At 41.9% G+C, this 25,481-nt stretch overlaps 1 protein-coding gene across 2 annotated transcripts in view; it reads right to left on the reverse strand.

Moving 5' to 3' along the window:
• Positions 1 to 1,447: 1,447 nt before the first annotated feature.
• The window catches only part of thada (THADA, armadillo repeat containing), a 283,459-nt gene continuing 259,425 nt past the window's right edge, over positions 1,448 to 25,481 (reverse strand). For both annotated transcript variants that reach the window (XM_002932394.5, XM_012963890.3), the window contains exons 37-38: positions 2,854 to 3,023; positions 1,448 to 1,866 (exon numbers count right to left, since the gene is read on the reverse strand). In XM_002932394.5, coding sequence (XP_002932440.2) covers positions 1,540 to 1,866; positions 2,854 to 3,023 — 497 coding nt within the window. In that variant the 3' untranslated portion in view covers positions 1,448 to 1,539. The remainder of the gene's footprint in view (positions 1,867 to 2,853; positions 3,024 to 25,481) is intronic.

Genomic DNA, 25,481 nt, shown 5'->3' on the forward strand with positions numbered 1-25,481 from the left:
CCGCTCCCGGCAATATCGGGAGAATCCAGGCTAATTCGATCATTTGGCCCTGGGGCCAAACGATCTAATTATAACAATGGGTATAGGAAAAGTCGGTCCGGGGACCGCATCAACGAGCCGATACAGTCCCCGATCCGACTAGATTTTTTAACCTGCCCGATCGAGATCTGGTCGATTGGGCAGGCCCGTCGGTAGTGCCCATACACGGCCCGATTGGAATCGCCCTGTGTATGGGGACCTTTATACCATTTTGGCAGCTTAACGGTCCGTGTAGGGGCAGAAACGGAGGGCAGGTTAAATAATTTAGTCGGATCGGGGACTGCATTGGCTCGTTGATGCATTCACTGAACTGACTGTGCCCATTACCGTCATTATAATTTGATCATTCAAGGCCAAACAACTGAAGTAGCCTAAATTCACCCGATATCGCCCCCACATCGGGAGAAGATCTGCTCGCTTGGCAACTTCGCCAAGCGAGCAGATCTTACCGTGTATGGCCACCGTAACAAGTTCCATGTCAGCTTTTCCAGGAAATGAATGCTTGACGAGCTTGTCATGCAATTTAAGTGATAGCCTATGGAAAGCTTTCTGGGAGATTTAAAGAGATACAGACACCAGAAATGAAACCTTATTAAAGTATTTGCCCGGTGCTTTTTCTATCTGATCCCCCATGTTCCACTATGAGGGGACTGCCATATTGTTGCAGCAGGAGTCCGTTACCATTAGAAGCTGTAACTGACAGGCTGAGAAGGGACAGTCAGGTTGGGTAGGTTTAAATAATAGGTTTAAGTAACAATAACTTAGAAAAAATGACTCATTTTTGGCCACTTTCACACTGTTGGCCATTTTCACACTGTTTGCAAAAATAGATAGTGTGACACAATCTCCCTGAAGCTCAGGCACAAAACTTACATTATAAGTAAATACATTTTCGAATACTTCAGCAAAAATGTTGACAGATACCGTAGCTTTACTGTAATATTGTTATCAGCACGGCTCATCTACAAACCCTATCAGCTGGCTGCAAAGTCACGGCTCTCTGCAAACAAGCGACAGTGCCTTTCTAATTCTCTTTTAATTTACTGACCTAAGTAACTTTAGTAAAACTCCAGTCTGCTGAACCCCCAAGCTCCCCGCAGACTTGCAGAAATCCAGACAGTTGTTTTGAAGAAGCGATATTAAATGTCCACGGAGCTTGACTTAGGTGGGAAACCAGAAGGCACGTTCTGTACTCTCCGTCGCGTTAGCACAATTTTCACTCTCCTATTGTGAGCCCCTAGAAGTTTTTGACTGTCATGGAAACCAAGCTTGGTCCGCAGAAACCATAGCAGAACTCGAAATATACAGATCTTGCTATTGTCACAATAGAAAAGGTAAATCCCTCTATATATAATCATCTCTCACCTTTCCTGGAGCTTCCTGCTAATACCAATCATTAACAGTGATAAATAATGGAAATGCACTATTTTATTATCACTAAAACATAATAACAGTGAAAAATCGGGCATTTAAAAATAATTTAAAAGAGGGACTGTTGTTTCAGGCAAATCCCTGGTGCTTCTCTTTCTGTAGGAAGGCTAACAGTTGGATGCACCGAGAGGTCCTTTCCTTCTCAATGAGCAGTCTGCTGTATTCAGTGGTTTTCAGGAATTCCGGAGTGGGTGGAAGGGCCTGTAGAAATCGCTGGATGGTCTCTGATCGCTTAGTGGCTGCACTTGAGAGCTCACTCAGATTTTCCTTAGGTGGAAGACTTGAGGGGGCAGATGTAATTAGGTCTTTAAGATGTTTAGACAGCAGCCTAACAAACATTAGTTTCTCAGCCCAGAAGTTTGCTTCTCCTTTCTCAAACAAGAAGTCTTCTTCCACCTGGAACATATAACAATATATTGTCTTGGTTAGCTGCATACAAGGAATCATTGCATTAGTGGCACACCTAATTGCGCCAGACAAGCATGTGTTAGGTTAAGGTGGCCATACACAGGCCGATTCTAGCTGCCTTAAGCTGGCCATACACGCACCGATAATATCATACGAAACCTAATTTGTACGATATTCGGTGCGTGTATGGCAACTCAACAAGGCGACCGAAATCGCAAAAGGCTGTGAGGCTGAGATTGAAAATCTCCATGTGTGTGGCCAGCTTTAGACCAATTCGGCAGCTAATCGGCCCGTGTAGGGGCACTAGTGACGGGCCTGCGCGACAGATATCTGGCCTGAAATTGCCCAGATATCAATCGGGCAGGTTAAAAAATTTAGTCGGATCAGGGACCACATCGGCTCATTGATGCAGTCCTGATCCAACTTTGCCTATACCCCTTGTTCTAATTCGATCGTTTGGCCCTAGGGGATATCGGGAGAAGATCCGCTTGCTTGGTGACATCACAAGCGAGCGGATCTGAAGGTGTATGGCCACCGGAAGTTGCTGCATGCAGTGGCAGTTATTTATTGGTGATGGAACAATACATTCCTCAGCAGGCCACCGACCTGTGATGAAGATTGGCATGATCAGTACCACAACATTTTGATGTGGCCTATCACAATAAAGGTGGCCATACAGATTTCAGCTACTGATTCGGCAGCTCATCTGCTTGTGTATGGGCACACCCAATGGGCCTACCCGACCGATATCGGTCAGATCTTGATCAGGCAGTTTTGATTTTCCCTTTGGATCAGGGACAGCATTGGCTCATAGATAGATAGGTCCTCGGTCGTTTGGCCCTAGGGGCTCCATATCATTTATTTTACTCTCATTGTTATAAGTAGACACATACTTAATTATTATGCATTTCCTACCCAGACACCCAACTCATCTGTATTTGATCTCACTGCATGAAGGTACGTAAGGCTGATTACCAGTCTCATTGTCTCCAAGTCACTTAGATCATCATCATCATCTCCCAACAGCCACTGCAGCAGGATTGGGATGCCTGCAGGAACTTGGTCCCACTGCTGAAGGAGCCCACAGAGAGCTTGAAGAGCAAGGTCCAAGGCCATGGGAGGGTTGACCGTACAATACGGGAACACTACATAGGAGATAAAAGTATTAAACATCAGTTTTTGCATTTTTCTCAGAACTTTTAAGGAATAGGTTATATGGGATAATTTATAAACACACACTTTACTTGTACAATACGTAAGCAATAAAAGCTCAAACATTATTATTTTGTTCTACCATAACATTAATAATAAACCAGCAAGAGTTCTAGTAAATGTATATCCTTTCAATAGGCTGCAACAAATCATACCTTATTTCCATAGCACATTCCTTCCCCGTCTATTTGCATTTAAATATAGGCCTCTTTTTGAAGAGGTATTTTCTATAGACGGCAATAGCAAGATCTATTATGACCCACAGAGGTGAAATTACTTTGGAATCTCGGAATAAATCATCCCCTTTCTTCCCCCAGCTACACCAGGTTATATTTTTAAAGAGCAGCTCATTATACAGAGGCTTCTCAGTAGACTGAGTGGCTTGTTTGATGTTGCTCTATGGGAACAGGAAGTACAGGTATATGACCTGTAATCCAGAATGCTCGGGAACAAGGGTATTGCGGATAAGGGGTCTTTCTGTAATTTGGATCTCCATACTAAGAAATCAATAAAACATTAATTAAACCCAATAGGATTGTTCTGTCCCCAATAAGGATTAATTATATCTTAGTTGGGATCAAGTACAGGTACTGTTTTATTATTACAGAGAAAAGGGAATCATTTAACCATTAAATAAACCCAATAGGGCTGTTCTGCCCCCAATAAGGGGTAATTATATCTTAGTTGGGATCAAGTACAGGTACTGTTTTATTATTACAGAGAAAATGGAATCATTTAACCATTAAATAAACCCAATAGGACTGTTCTGCCACCAATAAGGGGTAATTATATCTTAGTTGGGATCAAGTACAGGTACTGTTTTATTATTACAGAGAAAATGGAATCATTTAACCATTAAATAAACCCAATAGGGCTGTTCTGCCCCCAATAAGGGGTAATTATATCTTAGTTGGGATCAAGTACAAGGTACTGTTTTATTATTACAGAGAAAAGGGAATCATTTAACCATTAAATAAACCCAATAGGGCTGTTCTGCCACCAATAAGGGGTAATTATATCTTAGTTGGGATCAAGTACAAGGTACTGTTTTATTATTACAGAGAAAAGGGAATCATTTAACCATTAAATAAACCCAATAGGGCTGTTCTGCCCCCAATAAGGGGTAATTATATCTTAGTTGGGATCAAGTACAGGTACTGTTTTATTATTACAGAGAAAAGGGAATCATTTAACCATTAAATAAACCCAATAGGGCTGTTCTGCCCCCAATAAGGGGTAATTATATCTTAGTTGGGATCAAGTACAGGCACTGTTTTATTATTACAGAGAAAAGGGAATCATTTAACCATTAAATTAACCCAATAGGGCTGTTCTGCCCCCAATAAGGGGTAATTATATCTTAGTTGGGATCAAATCCGAATTATTTGATTAAAGTGGGGTCTATGGGAGACGGCTTTCCGTAATTTGGAGCTTTCTGGATATCGGGTTTCCGGATAAGGGATCCCATACCTGTAGTATATGGCTTTTGTTTATTTAATTTTGTCCTGTTTAGAGCAAGTAATAAAAATCATAGATATTACCTAACTAAAAAAAAAATAGGCAAAAAGTATGTTCAACATAAACCCTATTCATTGAATTTCTGCTGAAAAGGGGGTATACTGTGCCTTTAAATTATATGAGTTTGAAGATAAAGTTCAGTAGAGGCCGTTGGTTGGGAGATGTTCCTGGAAGCATTTTATATATCTGTTATTTAGTGTGTCTTTCTCCCATATGCAACACAAAGACATGTTTGCAGGCCACACACACTGAGGTTGTTGCACAACAGCCGGCACATCAAAAAGGAATTGGAAAATGAGCTCCACCCTTTGTGCGTATACTTCATATTATGCGGCCCCCTACAAACGTAACATATGGACCCCCCCTGCAAGATGCGAAGAGGCCAATTTATATAAAAAAAAATAAAAAAAAATACATGTAATTTACATTGCTGAAACTTTAGTTAAGGCTCAGCTACACCCTTATATTTCCCAATATTTCTGAAAAAGCTGCATAATTGTAAAAAAACAAGTGTACATTCAGAAATATTGAGGCCCCAGCATTAAGCACCCCAACAAGTGGACTCCATGCACCCAACAGCGACTGCCCTGTTTAAGATACTTAAGGAAGAACTTACTGAGCCACATACAGCCACACAGGACACTATTACTCATAAAGCCAGCAATGCATGGTGAGATCTGCTCGTTTGGTGGCTCTTTACCAATAGGGCACCCACCAAATCGGTCTGATCCAATCACTGGCCTGGTGGCCCTTCATAGACCCATTGGACAAGGACTGCTTCAAAGTGCCAATATGGTCTTTGACCGACAGGATTCTCAGACCGTACCAACCTGATTTTCACCCAGATATCGGTGGGGCAAGCCCTCTAGAGGGCACATACAAGGGCTGATAAGCTACTGACTAGGCCTGCAGGGTTCTGTAAATGGTAAGCTTACGACCTGTATATAAGAAGATTCACTCACATACACAAGCCTCTCATCTAGCCCTAGCCTTAAGGGCGAATACACACAGGACAATTAGTTGACATGACTTTTTAAAAAGTCGGTAGCAGTGATTAATCAGCATGCTGCAAACAATGCGGCGACTCACTGCTACCAAGTTTTTTTAAAAGTTGCGGCAACTAATTGTCCATGTGTCTTCACCCTAAAAGTAAAGCTGCCCATACACAGGCTGATAACATCCGATTAACGGGATAAGCCTGCCTCATCATTATTTGTCTGATCTTTTGGGCAGGTTTGAAAATCCCATTCCTGGTCTCAGTAAGGCCACAGTAATATCCAGTTGTGGGCCCAACCCAATTTGGCCCAGTGATCCACTTAGCAATAATCCTGTGAAACAGACTACAAGTGTAAGAAAAGGTGACTACCCACCACAGTAGTTTCTGAAGACCTGCGGATTTGGGGAAAATCTTGCTGATTCTCATTGAAGATACAGATTCAGGAAACAAACACTTTTACTGTTTCCATGCAAAATTTACCCACACCAAAAGTCTTGCACACGTAGAATATTCTGAACACTGAACTGTGCCTTTCTACGGGGCCTTATTTACTGACATAGCTGGACTTTTGCACAACTAAATTAACCCGGGTCAATGAAAGTAAAAATATCAGTGGTTGCTGTTGTAATACTGCCATTGTGCAAATCCACAACTAAGAAAATGTGACTGCATGGACCAACCTTCAGATTATTAACAAATTGATGGATGGGTGTAAATGGTCATATACTGTCTATTTTGGCCATCCCTATGGTCTGTTAGATGGCACTGATACATTTGGACATCGATTGTACAAGTGGATGTTACAGAAAATTGTGGTTCCTGTTACTTTCTTGGTCACGCCAATCCATGCGCTCCAATGGAAAATGTCAGCAGACCAGTGACCGGGGAGAAAAAACAGACCAGACCTTGCTGTAATGGGTTGGAGAAATGCCTTCTGCCCGACTGGACAAACCCTACACATAGGGGCTGATTTACTTACCCACGAACGGGTCGAAATGAGTCCGATTGCGTTTTTTTCGTAATGATCGGTATTTTGCGATTTTTTCTGATTCTTTACGAATTTTTCGTTACCAATACGATTTTTGCGTAAAAACGCGAGTTTTCCGTAGCCATTACGAAAGTTGCGTAAAATCTGGCGATTTTTCGTAGCGTTAAAACTTGCGCAAAAAGTTGCGCTTTTTTGTAGCGTTAAAACTTACGCGAAACTTTGCACCTTTTAAGTTTTAACGCTACGAAAAATGCGCAACTTTTCGCGTAAGTTTTAACGCTACGAAAAAAGCGCAACTTTTTACGCAACTTTCGTAATGGATACGAAAAACTCGCGTTTTTACGCAAAAATCGTATTGGTAACGAAAAATTCGTAAAGAAGCCGAAAAAATCGCAAAACATACGAAAAAGTCGCAAAATGTTCGTTTTCAAGTCGGAACTTTTCCAATTCGGGTCGGATTCGTGGGTTAGTAAATCAGCCCCATAATGTTGGGTTGAAAGTCTCGAATCAGTCACACTGTGTGATTATAAGGATCATATACAAAGGTAGTGCCGTGTGTAAAAATTTCGGAAGGGAATGGCCATTTTTTATTTTTTTTTTACACACACCACAGTATTCCCCCCCACAATCCCAGCATTATTGCAGCCATGCTCTGAGTTCCAGTTGCTGCAAATGCACATGTGCAAATTGGGTAGTGGTCTGCCACTAACTTTCTCATCCTTTCTGCAATCCATGCAGAATAGCATTGCAAGGGTCGTCCACCTCACACCCAAAACCACCCCTGCTGCACCTTTGCAAATCCATGCACTGACTATAAATACATTAAATATAAACTTCTAACCTACAAAGCTCTCTGTAATTGCTCCATCTTATATTTTAAGTCACTTCTCCAGATACGCTCCAAACCAACCACTTGGTTCTTCTAATAATCTTGAACTTCTGCCAAAGAAACCTCCTCCTGTGCGTGCCTACAGGACTTCACCAGAGCAGCTCCCTACCTACCTGTGAATTTGTGGGAGTGGGAGGTTCTGGAGACCACACTGAAAATGGCATTCACTGGGCACCTCTGTGGGAACCCTGGAGCTGCTGCCAGATCTATAGTGGTGACAGAACTCCAATCATCAGAAGAGGCAGGACAGAGGTATTGGCAACCATGTGGAAGTCCAGGAGCGTTTTTGGATGAATGCATCTTAAATAATTGCGTCAATATGTGCTCCCCCATTACATACATTTCAGAGAGTAAAACAGTACCTTGTAGATGATTTTTTAGTAGACTTAAGGTCCCCATACATGGGCCTGATTGTAGCTGCCGATATCGGTCCCTTGGACTGATTCGGCAGCTTATCAGCCTGTGTAGGGGCAGGAACGAGGGGCCTGCGTGACCGATATCTGAAATTGTCCAGATATCGATCGGGCAGGTTAAAAGATTTAGTCGGATCGGCGACCGCATCGGCTCATTGATGTAGTCCCCGAACCGACTGCCCCATTGCCGCCATTATAATTCAATCGTTTGGCCCCAAGGCCAAACGATCGAATTAGCCTACATGTTCCCCGATATCGCCCACCCGTAGGTGGGGATATCGGGTGAAGATCTGCTCGCTTGGTGACCTCGCCAAGCGAGCAAATCTTCACGTGTATGGGCACCTTTAAGGTATGGAGATCCAAATTACAGAAAGATCAGCAAAACGCGTCATTTTGGATAACAGGTCCCACACCCGTATCACAACAAAACATTGAACCGGTCTCCTGTTCCACACTTTGGTGAGATCATTATATATATATATAATTATATATATATATATATATATATATATTATCCAATACAATGCTTCCTATAGCACGGAGATGCCCCAAAGCAACTGTCACTTCAAGTTTGCTTGTAGAAAGCAGTCACAAACCAACTTTATAAATAAATACATGTATTTTCCTTCTAACCTTTCAGAGTACAAACCCAGATGACATCTCGGTTCATCACGCCAAGAGACCTATTTGTTGACAATAAACTGTTTGAAAATGCCTGTTCCTGAAAAAGAATATTTCATAAGGCTCTAAGCAAATATTACATCATATTTCTTTCTCTTTCCTTGACAGTTCCACTCACCAAGAAACCACTGTATTTTGTTTTCACAAAAGAATGGTTTTTTTTTTTGTACATAACCTGCCAATTCAGCCCGGGGCGTGATATGTCGCAAATGTTAAATGAATATACAGTATAGCAAACACAGTTGTTAAGTAATATAATATAACTGAGCTAAAAGAGACACAGTAAATGCTTGTTCTGTACAGTTATAGGGCCTTACAGTGGACATACACCTACTACCCAACCTATTAGCCGGCGGGATGAACGGATAGACACGTGACCATTTTTACATTATTCCATTTATTCAGACCGACCACCATACGACCATACGAACAGCAGGAAATGAAGAGGACATTATGGCTTTTTTTGGCCAACCGACAGAACTTTTCCTTTGGGAGGGATAATCCTCAGTCAACTAGAATCTCAGGATTATCTGTTGAACCAGCCCAGATGGTCAGGCAGTATATTCAAAACCAGCCAAATTGCCCAAACATGTGAGCAGACTCCTCTCATTCTAGTTTTATTCCATATTTATCATGAAAATATGAAATTCTGTATTAAGGTAGGAATATACTTTAAAGGAGAAGGAAAGGTAAAAACTAAGTAAGCTTTATCATAAAGGTCTATCTAAATACAGCCATAAGCACTGAGTTCTCTGTCAAAAGATTTGTTGTGTCTGTTTTCCTGTGCCAGAGACACACAGCTCTCTGCTGGTCCCCCCTCCCCCAAGAAAATACCTCACTCCCCCCCCTTAGGAATGTGGATCTGAGCCAATCAGCAGGAAGCTTCCTCATAGTCTTACAAACTGAGCATGTACATTGGTCTCGGTGCAGGAGCGAGGCATTATGGGAACTTTCTTTACAGAGCTCAGCGGTTTTTTTTCCTATGAGGCTTCTGATCATCTGAACGGGAGAAATATGGGGAGACTTAAGGGCACTATTGAGACAACTGAAGGTATGCCTGCAGCTTGAGATTAACTCTTTATTAGCCTTTCCTTCTCCTTTAAGACCTGCTTGTTTGGCTTATTAACCCAAACTAACCACCAGATGGTAGGCCAAATTGAGGAGATCTGACTGTTCAACCTCTGAGCCAATGACTGGATCATAATAGGGCCTACAGCAACCCATGAAGAGAGGACTGCCTCAACATGCTAACGTGGTCCTCGCCCCGTTCGGATTTCCAAACATTCCCAACAGATATCTGCCTGATTTTCGTTCAGATGTAAGTCAAGCAGCCTGTCGGAAGGGCCCATTCCGCAGCACAATAAGTCGAAGGACCAGCTTTTATTGGGTCACGACCAGCTCAACTTGCTGGTGCTATAAAACGATAATGATGAAGTGTTACAATTCTGCTGTCAATACTGTTTATGCCTAAAGTGTTTAAACAGATGCCAAGCAGTCGTTCCCAGGAGTATTTGGGAGCAAATCTGAGTCATTTCGCTCAAGTGAATGCATGTCCTCCCTCACTTCCCGCTGGCAGCGACCCGAGTCTGAGACAATGTTCTGGATTTAATAATTTGACCACACTGTAGGCTGGAGCGACCTTAACGGGATTCATTAGCGGTTGATACAAGAAAGCTAAGCAGAGGCAGAAAGGGCCAACCCTATGTAATGTTATGTAATCTGGGTATCTGAAGAGACAGCTGCAAATCAATATGTGTGTGTCTAAAAAACGGGATTATTGTTGAGTGAATTTTGTGATGAGATAATTCCCTTTTCCTCCCTGTGCCACAGGCACCAAACATTACGCAGCAATCTCTCCAGGGCAAGGATTTACTGTTCCCTCAACATTCTAAATACAACAATTAGTAAAACTAGAAGAGTAATCTAAGTCTAATGAGGACATTCAAGAATCGTGTGACCAGCAATTGCCTTTCTTTTCCCAAATGCTTTTTTTCAGCAGAGATGCAGAATGTTATCCCCGCAGGTGTTGCATATCCGCCTCTGGCAGGGAACATGGCTGCTGGCTGTAGCGCACACTGGCATGCACTCGTCCTTCTATTTCTCTTTTACAGACTTCTTGGAAATAATGATCTGCAAGTCTGCTTTCCAGGAATCCAGTGATAACGAGTCGTCTTTGTACGAGGGGATTTTTTTCTATCCCGTCTCGCTCTTAAATCTGCGCATTCCAGTGCCAGTTTTTATATTTGCTCAGTGATTGATGGACTCTGGCTGCTTGTGTTCTCCAGGCTACTTATAGAACATTCCTTTGGAAGATGCCCGCCTTCCTATGGATTGGGAAACTAGAATTTCACCAGTTGTCATGAAACTACAATTACCATCATGTACAGTACAAAATGGCTGCAGAACGCAATAGAGCTGTGGCTGATCACAAAACCTTCATAGCCATTGCTCTTTCCTGGTCTTGTGGCAATAGCCCTGGCTCTTCAGTTGTACATACAATATAGTCCTCACACAACATTAACACACTAATGGCATAGTTACTGATAGCTAAGGTTGATGTTTACATATCTGGAACGCTCTTCCCTGTCCCATTAGGCACTGCCAGACTCTCCAAGCCTTTAAACGGTCTCTTAAAACTCACCTTTTCACTCAAGCCTATAACCTAAACCCTCAGAAATGCGATAACCACTGAGCACCCCTAATCTTTCCTCATACACTCACTAACCACTGGTCTCCACCTCTCACTCCGCACTTACTGTCACTTTAGACACCTACATGAACTCTAACGCCATGCTAGTTACCCTGACCTTATGTCTCAGCCCTCCATTTTAGAATGTAAGCTCTTGTGAGCAGGGCCCTCCCCCTACTGTCTCCGATCCTCATCCAAATGTAATTGCAAACCATTTTTGTGAATTGTTTATATGTACACGTTAACTGTTCTGTCTTTTGTACCCCTCTATTCTGTAAAGCGCTGCATAAATTGATGGCGCTATATAAATAATATTCTGTATTCAGCTGCACACTGATAACACTACGAAGGGACAGCAAAGTAGAGCAGGGTCCTAGCGATTCCCCCAAGGATCTTAAAAAAAAACCAGGCGACACAATATGATGCTAAGTATATTAAGAATAAGTTGTTACTTGAGTATCACTCAATACAGCATGTTGCATAGTGGAAGGAGAAAGTTGCAAAGCCTGACTTTTTAATCTTTTAAAGCAGGGCCATACAATTGGAGGTTTGCGAGATACAGTGCGGCCCTCCATGCCATTTTGCAGTTTTCCGTCTGCCCTTAGGCTCCATATCATAAGGTATGGTATCACCATTTTAACAAAATTTGTTCCAAAACTTACAAATGACAATCATATATACATATATAAGGAAAACATATAATAATCTCGAATGCTTTATTTACCAGTAGATCCTTCCAGTAGACACGAGGGCACCCATTCCTATTAGAAGAAAGGAGGTTCTGTCTAAAAATTTGGAAAGGGTTTGTTACAGTGAGAGCTGTGAAGTTGTGGAATTCCCTCCCTGAATCAGTCGTGCTGGCGGATACATTATATAGCTTTAAGAAGGGGCTGGATGGCTTTTTACATTTTTCACCCCTCTGAATTTCTAGGTTTTGGCTTGTAGGTTTATTTACTGTATGAATAGCTCGCTATAAGAGCCCCAGTATTCTCCAGTATAAGGGTTAGGTGCCTCCATATCACGTTATACACAATAATACTTTGTACTGAAACGTGAAAAGCTTCAATGAACCCATTACACTGAGCTCCACACATCATTGCTGGCCATGAAGGATGCACAAGCGGAATGTACTAATGCTCACAGCAAGGACACAATTAAATGGGCAGGATCACTTGGCTCGCTATCAGATGTTCTGTTCCCTTGCAGGTTGAATAGCAGTTTAGCATGTAGGCCAAAGCCAGGAGAAGACAAGCAGATCAATGCTTGAATCGGTTTCAATAAAAATGTTTTCTTCAAGATAAGGCATAGCCGAAAGCCCTACAGTTTCGTAAGGGCTAATGATCTCTGCATGGACAGACATGGTTTCAGTGAGAACACAAATAATTCAATGCAGAACAGGTAGGGTGAATCCCGATATAAATATGATACAGTGGTCCCTATAATAAGATGGTGTAGTGACACCCCTCAGCACACTCTCTTCTTCACAATTAAATATCAAAGTATAAATATCAGAATTAAAAGGTACCTTCTCACCCCTTAAGAACCTCCCCAGTGCCTGTAGAAAGAACCTGCAGCCAAGCTCCTGCAAGAAGGCACAATAAAAAATGTTCTTTTATAGATATCTCTGCCCCTTCCTCTGAAAGGATCCCTGTTGCATGCCGACCATGCCCCCATGTACAGTTTGACTAGTGATGTGCATCACCATAAGTACATGGTGGCCATATTGCACAAGATCAGTCTGAGTTATTAGCCGGGAGGCTTGGTCATCACATTTTATACTGGGCCTTGTGGACAGTTTTTGAATGAGAAATACTGTGATAAGTGCAAAGAAAGGAAAGAACAAAGAATGTTTAGGCCTGTGGTGGCCATGCATACCCAGTGTAGAGCTGAGAAGCAGCTGCAAGCATGGAAAAATACTTTAACCTCCTCAGTTCTCCCTGAGAGTACCACAACAGAGAAACACAATGTACGCTCCATAGGCTTGTTATTGTGTATGTTATTGGATGCACCAAATTTGATTGGCTGCTGTATCTCATGAAATTGCCCCCTAACCCCTCCTCAGGATGTCATCCCTACCCAGATAGCCAAACTGCCCTACCAAATTAGCACATGTGTGGCACCTTCACTGTGAGAACATATACAAAAGTTGCTCCCCATAACAGGTGACCATTACAGGGCCTCATTTACAAAGTGCAAAAATGGACACAATCTGCCATGTTTTTATCGTGGTTGCACCCTTCCCTGCCCCTTCCCTACCCATGAGTGCAGGTTTGTGCCTGCCAGAATCCAAAGATGTACTGCTGGTGTTTAGCAGCTTTCCATTCATGAATGATGGGCTGGAGAATTAATTTATGTTCCCTCCTTCCCACCCGTGACGTTAGGTAGCACCAGTGGTGCTAAGGAGCCCTGTGCTTACTACCTACCCTACGGCAAGCGATATGGACAGGCTGCCTTCCTCAGACCATCAATGCACTGTGCAAGTCGCAGCCGGAATTCTAGTCCAAGGCCCTGTAAATAATACCCACAGTTCCCAGTGGAACCAGTACATGGAAACTGTTACAGACATTGAGTTTAGCTGATTTAGCCAATTTAGGGCAGGGAGATATAGATTTAATCTCAGAAGATGAGAGATTTTTTTCCTACAAAGCATTACACAACCCTGACATTCTTTGCTATATGTTAATAATAAATATGCTATTTATTCATTGTCTGTTAACCTGATTGACTTAAGAACATGTGGAGCTTGTTTCGACAATATCCAACCTGACAAGTGAGGGGTATTACTGGAGCTGGGAACAGTTAAGCGCACAGTAGTTTTATACTTCCAGTGTTTGGTCTTGACAAGATGGATCGGCCATTATAATCTGACCTTCAATCTAGCACTGTGGGAGATCCAAGACCTCTGGGCCTTTACTTCATGGGGGGGGAGTTATGAGGGGAATTATTTTAAAAATGCTTCATATGCCTGACCTGTGAACCGAAATGCAGCTTTAGTACATGAGACTGGGTATAGTTATGGGCTGTCTGTGGATGCGGTTGGGAAATTCGAAAGATAGTGGAAGGGCTGTAAATCATGATTAACAGGCAAAGATAATATTAAGCTGTCTGAGGGGGAGCACATAAGGGGTCAAATACCATTTCTGCACCTTGCGCCATATTTACAGCCCCCCCCCAAAGATATTGCATATGGCCCTTTCCATATGTGGTGGCTTTGTTGCTACTGGTACAAAGCACCTAAAACTGGCAGCAAATCAGATACACCATGTGATGTCCCGGAACCCGATCAGATTGATCTGCCGGCACCTGGAAAGTATAAATCCTTCTCTTGGTCCTTTACAATGAGCTCATTTTACCACTAAGCCCATCCAAAGGGTAAGGTGATATTCACTTCTGAGGCAGGCTGTTTCAATCTTTTGTCCTACAGGTTCCCAGATTTCAAGGCATTGTATCAAAGTATGGATGGTTAAACTGTACAACTTCAGGTGCCGCTGTATTCTATCTCCCAGAATCCTCCAGGAGCTCTGAGTTTATCTATCGGTTAAATCAACAGATTTACACCTAGTAAGTCATCTTTGGGCTGGAAAGGATGTACTACAGGTGAGTTTAGCAGAGAATTTGTGCACAAAATGATAAACTTCTGGCTCACATCATGATCCAAAAGTGATATCTCTGCCTTCCAAAGGAAGAATCTGGTCAGTTAAAATGCAGCATGGAGTGTTCCTTCCAATCATAACCCCTTTTTCTACAGTGAATAGTGCTTGTGCCGAACATACTTGCCGCCTACTCCTCTAATCACAAATAATTTGTGGGTTTTGTTATTTCTTGAGCTGAAAAGTGCAAATGGGAAGTTGAAGCTCCTCCATGTTTGGTCCTTGCGAGGTAAATAATACTAGGGATGCACCGAATACATACATTTACACTTGTCTTGCTATCCAATGGCAAGACAAGTGTAAATGTATGTTGCCCATGACTAAGTGCCCCTTGGGCATGAACCGCATAGGGCCATTGGAGATGATTTACTTTTATAAATAATACTAGGGATGCACCGAATCCCGGATTTGGTTTGGGATTCGGACGAATCCTTCAGGGTGGGTTCGGTGCATCCCTAAATAATACATTTACCAGTATACAACCCCCCTTTACCCTGCTTTGTGACTGCTTAGTTCTGTTCTGCACATCCCTTATGCAGGAGGATCAGGGGGATTATCTGTGCACTGGCAATCTCACTTGGAGTTGCATCAATTTCACTCTTTTGCACTTTTTAAGTAAGCTAGAACCTTTGTAAATAGCATTTAAATACCCTTAATTTCATGCATGTTTTGCTCCTTGCATTCCTAAGAGTGTAGTACACAGGTCCTTCCCAAGCAAATAGATTTATATTTATAGATATTTGGCAAATCTGCTCTCTCTCTCTCTCAATATATATATATATAAATATAAACACACACACACACGCATATTTACACATATTAAAGGTAACAACTTTAAAGATTATATTTATGGCTGGTTTTTATTAAGCTCTGCTCTACTTCAAAGAAGCCTCTTAGGGCTGGAAATGAATAGGACAATGTCCTTCTGTGAACAGGCTACTGTAGAGTTGCTGAGCTTGGCGGAAATTAATCAACACGGGCTTTCTTTTTAATTTCCCCACTCATGCTAAAAGAAACATATTTTCCCAGCATGGGTACATGTGCACACACGCACAGCTTCTAAGGGCTCGTCTGTCACTGGGTGGGGAACAGCAAATGTGGCAAGGTGTGAAATGTAACATTGCTCTAACTTTGCTCATTCCGATTCGAGCAAAATCGAGTCACACTGGTCTCCATACAGCTTTAATAAAATATACATTTAGCTGCTGAAGAGCTTGGCATTTACCTTTTGATGAATGGATAACTCAACAAAACATTAGAAGTGTCTGGTAATGATAAAGTGGAGGGGACAGAAGATTTGGGCTCCAAGAAAAATTGAAGACAACAGGACTGGACTCTTCCTTTTCAACAACACATTTTAGCCTGGAGCCATTTATTTGACCTTTAAAAGGAACTCTAGACAGTAGATATATACAGTTAGACCTGTTGGTTCTCATAAGAGTGCCTTACAGTAGTCTTTAGACACAAGCTTCAGAATAACTTTTAAAAGGATTCTTATAAAGTCCTACATTTACACATGTGAGTATTTCCTTATCTTGGCACTACAGGATGCTGTATCGTGCCTGGTCCTATCACATGGTAAGGATTAAGGTCCCCATACACGGGCCGATTCTAGCTGTCAATATCGGTCCCTTAGACCGATTCAGCACCTAATTGGGCCGTGTATGGGCACTACCAACGGGCCTGCCCGACAGATATTTTGCCTGAAATCGGGCAGATCTCGATCGGCAGGTTAAAAAATCTAGTCGGATCGGGACCGCATCGGCTCGTTGATACGGTCCCCGGACCGACTTTTCCTATACCTGACACATCACCAAGTGAGTGGATCAGCCCGTGTATGGGGACCTTTAGGCTCCACGTGTTCCTTGTTATGGATGGGGCTCCTCTCTGTGTGTCACTGGCAGTGTACATACCGTATTTAGTGACAAAAAAAAGAGACTGTGATTGGCAGGGGGCTGCTACACCAAATCTTGGGTAATCTAACTGGTATGTTCCAGATACTCATCATTGAGTCTATATTCCATATTTAAATGAGTTCCATTTATAAACGAGTTTTTTTTATGTGAGTTCCCTTGAATATTTTCTCCACGTAGAGCAGGGTTTCTTAACCATTTTCTTAAGGGACCTAGGCTTAGCCAAGATATCAGCTTCATGACCCAATGTGGCTTACAAGTTCTGGGTCCTGATCCATAGGTGACGGCTTAGTGATGTGAGGGTATCAGAGACCCATTGGCACTGAGTAAGGTTGGCGTACACACTTTCAGCATGATTATTATAACTTGTATAAAAACAATCACGTGGCTGTATCCAATGGCAAGCCAGGAGTAAATGTATGTTGCCAATGACTAAGTGTCCCTTGGGCATGAACCGCATAGGGCCATTGGAGATGAATTACTTTTATTTTTTGGCCCTATGGATTCATAGTGTGCTTGGCGGCCCTTTTCTTTTGATTGTTGGCTGTTTGAGGGTTTGGGGCATATAACATCTGGACCACCTATCTAATTGAGTTGATTTCCATGGGGTAATAGTGGCACCTACTCTTGTGGTTGTTTGTATGTTGGAATCCAGCCACAATAATACCTGTGGGTTGTGCAGATACTTGTATCTCTACAGCATTGTATAACCACTAGGCAGGTGCGTGTTCCTAACTTTAAGCAAACATCATGGCAGCTCCTACTCAAGAACACACACACTATTGCATTCACACAATAAGCCAAGTACTTTTCCTTTACTATCTGTGGTTAAATAAATAACAATAGGTAAATTTGCCCATATTTTGGTTCCAACCCCAGACCCTCATGGATTGGCCCGGCTGCTCTCAGCTGACACACTTGCACTGGAAGTTGCTTTCTAGCTAGGGAACATCTTCATAAAGTTTGTATAATATTTACAGACCACAGACTTTATTTATTGAACGCACAGCCTTTGTTCATAGGATCGACTTGCTGTATCCTGATGTATGATTATTTACAGCATAATAAACTGCTCATTGTTTGGTGAAATAACAGTTATAATTCTGCCCGGCTGGCAAGGTTCCAAGGTGCAATTAAGAAATTGAAGCTGCTCTGAGAAGGACTTGCTTTCAGCATTCTTTGATGGTGTTCTCGCTCTTTTTTTGAACACTAATTGACATTGTTCTGCACTTACTTTCCCCGTGACTCACCGCTCACGTCTCCCGCGATGGAGTCTCAAATGATCTGCAAGTTTTGGTTAAATTGAGCATATCTGACTGTAAAAGCCAACAGTGAAATTAGAGGACATTATGTACGAAACCCCCCCCCCCCCCCCCAAAGGCTGACTAAAGCAAGGCAGACACTTCACACTAAGGTTTCAGAACATAGATCCAAAAATGTGCCTCTGTGCAGAGAGATCAGCTTACTGAGAGAGGGAATGGCTAATAATCGCCAAGTCAAGCATGCAATCTACAGGAGAACAAGATCCAATCGTATCTGAAAATGTACTAAGCTTTGTACCGTTGTGACAAAGCTGCCATGATATGTCCTAATTATCGATCCTTCACTAAAACCGGGCACATTTGGAACCTTCAAACATGCCCACCAAGCTTTTTGCAATATATAATATGTTTGTTTGGCCACTGCGTGTCTGCAGACATATTTCATGTAGGCCGCATGGTAACATCTGAAAAAACTTGTCTTACACTCATTGGCCAATAAGTGCTTTATAATAAACCAGCTATTGTGGGCTGCTTTATACATCTCTCCAGTTTATGGTTAACTCTTCGCCATCATGGATGTGGTAGAAGGTTTATCTGCAACATGGTCACCCAGACTTTTCCAGTGTAGATTTAGAATCTCCACTGCATTGTAAAAAATGTAGATACTACACTGAAAAAGTCTCGGTAGATAAACCTACCACATCCAAGTTACAGAAAAGAAAGAACCAAACAAGAGACAGGTGTCCATATGATGTATGGCACCTTGTACAGTATTCATCTGTTTTGGCCAATGGGACAACTGGCTGGATGGGACAACTGGTTGAAGTGTTTGGGAATTATGTTCCCAAAGTATGTTAAGAGTTTTTGTTATCTTTAATAGTATATGAGCAACAATCTTGTGATATGGTATTTTCCTATTGTAAAGCAACTAATAAATAAAGCAACCGTAATACTTTATGGACACAATTATGGACTTTTGCATTTTTTGGATATTTTTTTTAAAGACTTCACTCAGAGGATGGACTTTACTGTGGCTAGGCCAAATAATTCCCTTATGGCAGTGGCTACTACCCCTTGGGCCATTCATTGGGGGTGGTGTTAAGGGTTTATAAGCTATGTGGTTAGTATATCTTGTTAACACTTGAAAAAAAGAGTTACACTATAAATAAATTGTTTAAGAGTTGTCAGTAATTGGCTGCGTATGACCATCCTTCCACATTTCCTTTGGTTGTTTGCACTTTGTGCCTTCTCTCTGTATAGGTTGGGACAAAATGCCGTTTCTTCTTTTGAAAGTGCCATTTCCAACCCTGTTTATCTGTGATGTTAAGCCACATCTACCGTACTTGACACTGGCTGCGTTGGCTTCATGTAATGGGATTCTAAATATCTGTGAGAAGTTATAAGAATCTTTGGACCAGTCTGCCAGGGAGACAATAGCTGCTTGGGGCAATCGCATTTTGGGCTGTTTTGCACATGTTGAGCACTACCATTCTAAATAGCCCCAAAATGTGGCACCAGATTGCCCAAATTAGTCCCCCCCTAGCCTTCCATTCAGGTGATAGCTGCCTGCGACAGTGCCTATATGGGAAGCCCTTTCTCATCAATCCATTGCTGTTTTTCAGACATACATTATGGTTTATTAAAGCACAGTCTGGTCATACTAGTGGCCTGTCATTCTTCTACTGCTCAGGACTTTTGTCTTTCAGAAAACTGGGGTGGCGTATGGTAGATGTTTGCAAGTTTACCATGATGTGTTGCAAATTACACAATGTCACGGATGTTCTCAGATTGCTGTACTAAATAACTTGACTCTTCTACCTTTGGTCACCAGTACAAGCCATTCATGTTATAAGAGGAGCCTCCAGTTCTAGTATCCCTTACCAGCTAGTTAGCGGGTAGCATATATAGCTCTGCAGTTAAAAGCAATCAAAAGTTATGTGGGTTGCTAGTCCTGGAGCAAACATTCACCATCTATTACACTGCCTGTCCTGTGGGCTGGAATTGGGATCTGAAGACCACAGTGGTCTATCTGTTCCCCTCACATTGCTCAGAAGTTTGCATGGGAGGAGCCAGAGGGTTGCTCGGGGTGTCACAATGAGTCAGAAAGACTCAATAATGTAACTGTCAACTTTCATTATTACTCAGGTTTAGCATTCTGTAGTAGTCATACTTCTCTTAATTCTTTCTTGGCCATGGTGTAACAGCGGAATTAAGATCTAGAACATCTGTATGCTATGAAGTATACCAACCAGCAACCACATTAAGTTAAAGGGCTTTGGACCAGACAGCCTGATCCACCACAATGGATAAAACTCAGAAAATGACAACAAACATATTGATAACTTTTTAAACTTAACTGTATGGTTTAAGTTTGTGAGCAACAAACTGACCCTCCCTTGCACACTGGGATGCATCAGGAAGTGTCAGCACCCAATGATACAGTGTGTGTATGTATGTATATATATATATATATATATTATATTATAACCTAGATCAGGAGTCCCCATGAGCCACATTCAAATGTAAAAATAATTGGGGAGCAACGCAAGCATAAAAAATATACCTGGGGTACCAAATAAGGGCTGTGATTGGTTATTTGGTAGCCCCCAGTGTGAACTGGCAGCCTACAGGAGGCTCTGTCGCCTTGTTTTTATGCAACCAAAACTCCAAGCCAGGAATTCAAAAATATACACCTTCTTTCAGGCCACTGGACATTCAAGGGGTTGGTGAGCAACATGTTGCCCCCGAGCCACCGGTTGGAGACCACTGACCTAGATTTAGTGCTTCCTTAGTTTAACCCACTGCCTTTAAACAGCAAAAGCCACAATACACTGTATAACTTCTTAAAAAATAGCAAACCTTGGAAAAGGTTTCAACATGCAAGCTGGTCTGGCAGCTTTATAATTGGCTGTTGAGACTAGAGTTTAAATGACATGGCTTCTGCTCATTAGAGCATGTTAAACCTATAAACCTCCATGCCCCCCACTGATGTTAGTGGGAATCTGTTCAAGCTGAATGTATTTTAATCACTGTTACAAAGCTCTTACTGTGTCACCATTACAGTCTCTATATAAAATGTTCCCCTATTTCCCTGCTGATTGAATCATTGTCTATGCACATCCCTAACGCCATTTCTTCCAATGCAACAACTGTTGCAATGTTCACTAGCTTTGGGTAAGCAGTGAGAATCTGACCTGATCCCAACATTTGGCTTCTGGGCCAATGACTAGATCACATGAACTACAGCAACAGCCTGGCCCCGTCCTCGTGGTTGGGAGTTTAATCCAACCCAATCAATATCAGAGTAAACACAATCAGATATTGATCAAAAATTGGTTATTTTGGTTCCATGTACAGAACCTTGGCTGCAATTTGGTCAAAGGGGGCTGAATCAGTATCAAATATTTGCCTAGGTAAAAGCATCTTTACAGTTCGGTAGCTTTAGCCCACTTGGGCTTCTCTCCTGTATAGTTCATGGAGGTGCCAAATAAGGGCTGTGATTGGCTATTAGGCAGCCTCTATGCACCCTATCAGCTTACAGGGGCTTTATTTGGTAGGAAATCTTGTTTTTATTCAACCAAAACTTGCCCCCAAGTCAGGAATTCAAAAATAACTCCCTGGTTTGGGGGCACTGAGAGCAACATCCAAGGGGTTGGGGAGCAACATGTTGCCCCTGAGCCACTGATTGGGGATCACTGATGTAGGTTCTGATGAGAAGCCACAACACCGATGTACAAAGGAAACTGTTCTGTTTCTTTTAAGTCATGTGCTGATGAAGTAAATGAGGAAGATGTGGCTCCTTTCACTGATACCCAACTGTAATCATATAAGGAACTAGCAAAGACTGATTGTATGGGTTCCCAGTTAAATTGCCCAACCATATTTGCTCTGTGGTCCTCCTTTTGAAATGAAATGTGCGAGGAGACCAACCCTTAATTTGGGAAATTTACTGCAGTTTTTCTCTTGTAATACAGCAGATTAAGAGTTCCAAGTCTGACAGATCCTGTTTAAACACATTTTCATGAAATATAGTCTTGGTCACAGCTTCCAAATGCGTTCAACAAATGTATTCATTCCTCCTCCTCCCTCCAAACACAGCTCCACTTTGCTTTGGTTCAGTATAAAGTGTCAGCGACTGAATTAGATAAATAGCTGGTATAACACTGCTACATTTCAAATTGGCTCGGAACGAAGTAGCAGGCTATTTCAATAGAGAATTTATAATATGGAAAAAAAACATCTCTTTCCTGACCCATATGTGCTTCTCATATAACCCCATAAGATAAACTAAGATACCTGATACTGCCAGTGTTCTTGGAAAGCTCACAGTATGGCTGGAAAGTATATTCAATAATGCAAACGTCATTTAAAACTATTCCAAATTTTAAAGTGTAAACAAGTATTGCATGTCTAACAAACAGAAGATCCTGCCTGCTGATACTGCACAAAGGCACGTCTCGAGGAAACCCGACTCAGGCTCACAAACGCCCAGCGACGACTTACAAAGGAAGAGACAGAAGGGAAGTCGAGGGAAGTCATAGCATGAAAACAAATTAGCAAGGTACCAGGGGGACATTCACGGAGCTTCGGGGACTTAAAAGGCCATCCAGTGTCATTAATGGAATAGAGCATGGATATAAAGTGTCATGTAAACACCACAAGCTAAAGAGAAACAGGATGCTTAGAAATGCATTCTTTGAAATGATAAAGGAGCCACACTACAAACAGATTTCTCTGAATAAGAAAAGTACGAGTTTCTCTAGACTGAGCCCGAGGCAGAGATTTAGCTTTGCATTTTTCCATAGCAGTACCACCAGCATGGGAATAACTGGGGGCTTATTCTTTCAACTACACTGGTTACACTAAAGCCGTGGCTCTTATAAGGAATACATATATGAATGAATAAGGAAACCATGTTATCTTAAAAATATATTATTGGGGAACCTTACAGTTCTTGCAACAATCCTCACACTCTATTGAAACATATGTGCCATGTATTTATAACAGATATAGATACCAGATTGTATACATATGTGCCACCAAGTAAAGAGAAGGAAGACTTTGCCATATGCTGGCTAATAAAAGCTGCTGACTCGGTCACCTCCAGACCAAGTTGGAGACAGTTGATGTGTTGATATGGTCTTCATCTAAGCCTGAGGGGTCTCTGTAGGCACCACTGCGTACTGTGATTGCTGACTCCCATGCTAACAATTGGATCAGTCCGATTTGACCCAGAGTGTGGGTGGGTAACCTCACCAAACAAGGGGATCTCACCATAATTAGCCTTCCTAACTTTAAAAATGTTCTGTTATATATTAGTATATATTACGTCCCATTATGTCCTTCAGGAGAAGTCTATGGGTTGGACAGGTTACCTGAAGTAAATTACAGAGTCAAAGAATAAAGCAAGTGTGGACAGAAACTTAATTTCTTTAAAAGTTTCCACAAGCAGTAATAGCTGCACATCATCCTTACTGGATTGTATTCAGCCACTACAGCTCAGTGTGTTAGGGGGTGTAATGCTGGAACTAGGTCTGCAAGGAATTTGTCTGTTCTCATGTCTGTGTGGGATTCTCCGTTTGTCTTCCCATACTCCAAAAAGAGGCAGGTTAATTGGTTTCTGTGAAACTGACTTTAGTTTGGTGTGTTGTGTGAGTGGGTGACTTCTGAGAATGTAGAATGAGTGGCACATCGAGCATTGAGAACATAACAGGTGACACATCTTCTGCACAACACTGTGGGTGACTTGCCTTTGAGCCTCCTCATCTTCTGTCTCCTTAATATCACATACTGCTGGCCACATTCTTAAGGTGGCCATACATGTAGCAATTTCGATCTTTCGTGCAACCATTGGTCTCATGAAAGATCGTTCCCACCCTCCACTGACGTTTAGAGCTGAATCGTCAGATATGGAGGTAGAAACAAAAGAAATTCTACCTCCACCTGCCGATTCAGCCCTGAATGTAGATTTTGCTTGGGTGCCATCAAAATCTTTTAACCTGGCCATTCAATGAGACGACTGTTATCCGCAGCCTTTTCGCCTCTTCGAGCTGCCATACATGCACCGAATATTGTAGGAAACGAGGCTTCATACTATTATATCGGTGCGTGTATGGCCGGCTTTAGGCCTGAATGTTCAGTGTTGCTTCTATAGCAAATTTGGCATATCAAACTAGTCCACTGTGAATAGGCCAGCTGGTTTAGAAACACTGGAAAGGGGGTAAGGGATCCATGCAATGTGGTGGCCCTATGACCACATATACAGATGGTGTGTGACCACAAGTTGACTACAATATAAATTCTCAGCAATCAATGAAATCCTGTTCTTTCATTCTGATTGGCCCTATAGTTTTATGAGGATACACTGTACGATGGTCAGCTTGTATACCTTATCAGTGTATTATTTTAAACTGCTAAGAATAGATATTAAACGTAATCTTGGCCAAAAGGCTGAGACATAATAATAACAAGTTAGTTCGCTTTGCTGTGTATTTACATGTGTTATATTGATGGTTTCCCAGTCATTACGATCCCGGAAGGAGACTGCCCTTATGTGTGTGGTCATGGGTGGGAATAAATAATGGCACCATAATGGAAATCAGCCATTAGCTGGGTATTTAGACAGTGAATGAGCCAGTGTTTAAGTGTAATATATAACAGCTCCCCACTATTATACTGTTGCCTATCCCACACAGATGACTACAAGCTATGAGTTCATGATGGCGCGTGTAACCAGACCCCATAAATAAAGCACGGGGAATCCTACTCTTTACATGTAAATAAAACATACAAGAACACATATGCATCAGTTTATTTTTTCCCATATTTGCTATTTATATTAAGAGCAATTACTGTGTTTATACAGTTTAACTGTGTAATTACTGCCAGAGCAGTGCGTCTGTACCACAGCGAGGACGCGCGGGGGGCGAGGGCCAGCATGGAAGTAAATAAAACAACATCCCGCGAGGAAGTCAAGTCAGAGACACCTGGGTATAACAAAGTCGTTGATGTTGCTTAATAAAGCTCTAGTAATTAGGATTCCAACCTGTTTAATGATGTGGCTGAGCTCTTTGGATCTTTGTAAGGAAATAATGATAGTATAGAATATTTTTTATACAAATAGAACATAGAAGGACCATTTCAGGTTTTACTTGTGCTGAACATAAAGTGGTAGTTTGTTACCCATGATATCCATTTTCCCAATAATGCTATTTATCATTAACAAGCCAATGGGAATGGTTAATTGATAGACCCACCACCATATTTATTCTAAAAAGAGCATACATGTTTATGTCAAAATATAACAGGGAACTCTTATTATAATAACTTCTAATAATACAATAAATTCCACTGTCCTCCGATAGAACGAGATCTTCATTCATGTAATGTGG

The sequence above is a fragment of the Xenopus tropicalis genome, chromosome 5 (assembly GCF_000004195.4).
Source record: "Xenopus tropicalis strain Nigerian chromosome 5, UCB_Xtro_10.0, whole genome shotgun sequence".
Taxonomy (NCBI): Eukaryota; Metazoa; Chordata; class Amphibia; order Anura; family Pipidae; genus Xenopus; species Xenopus tropicalis.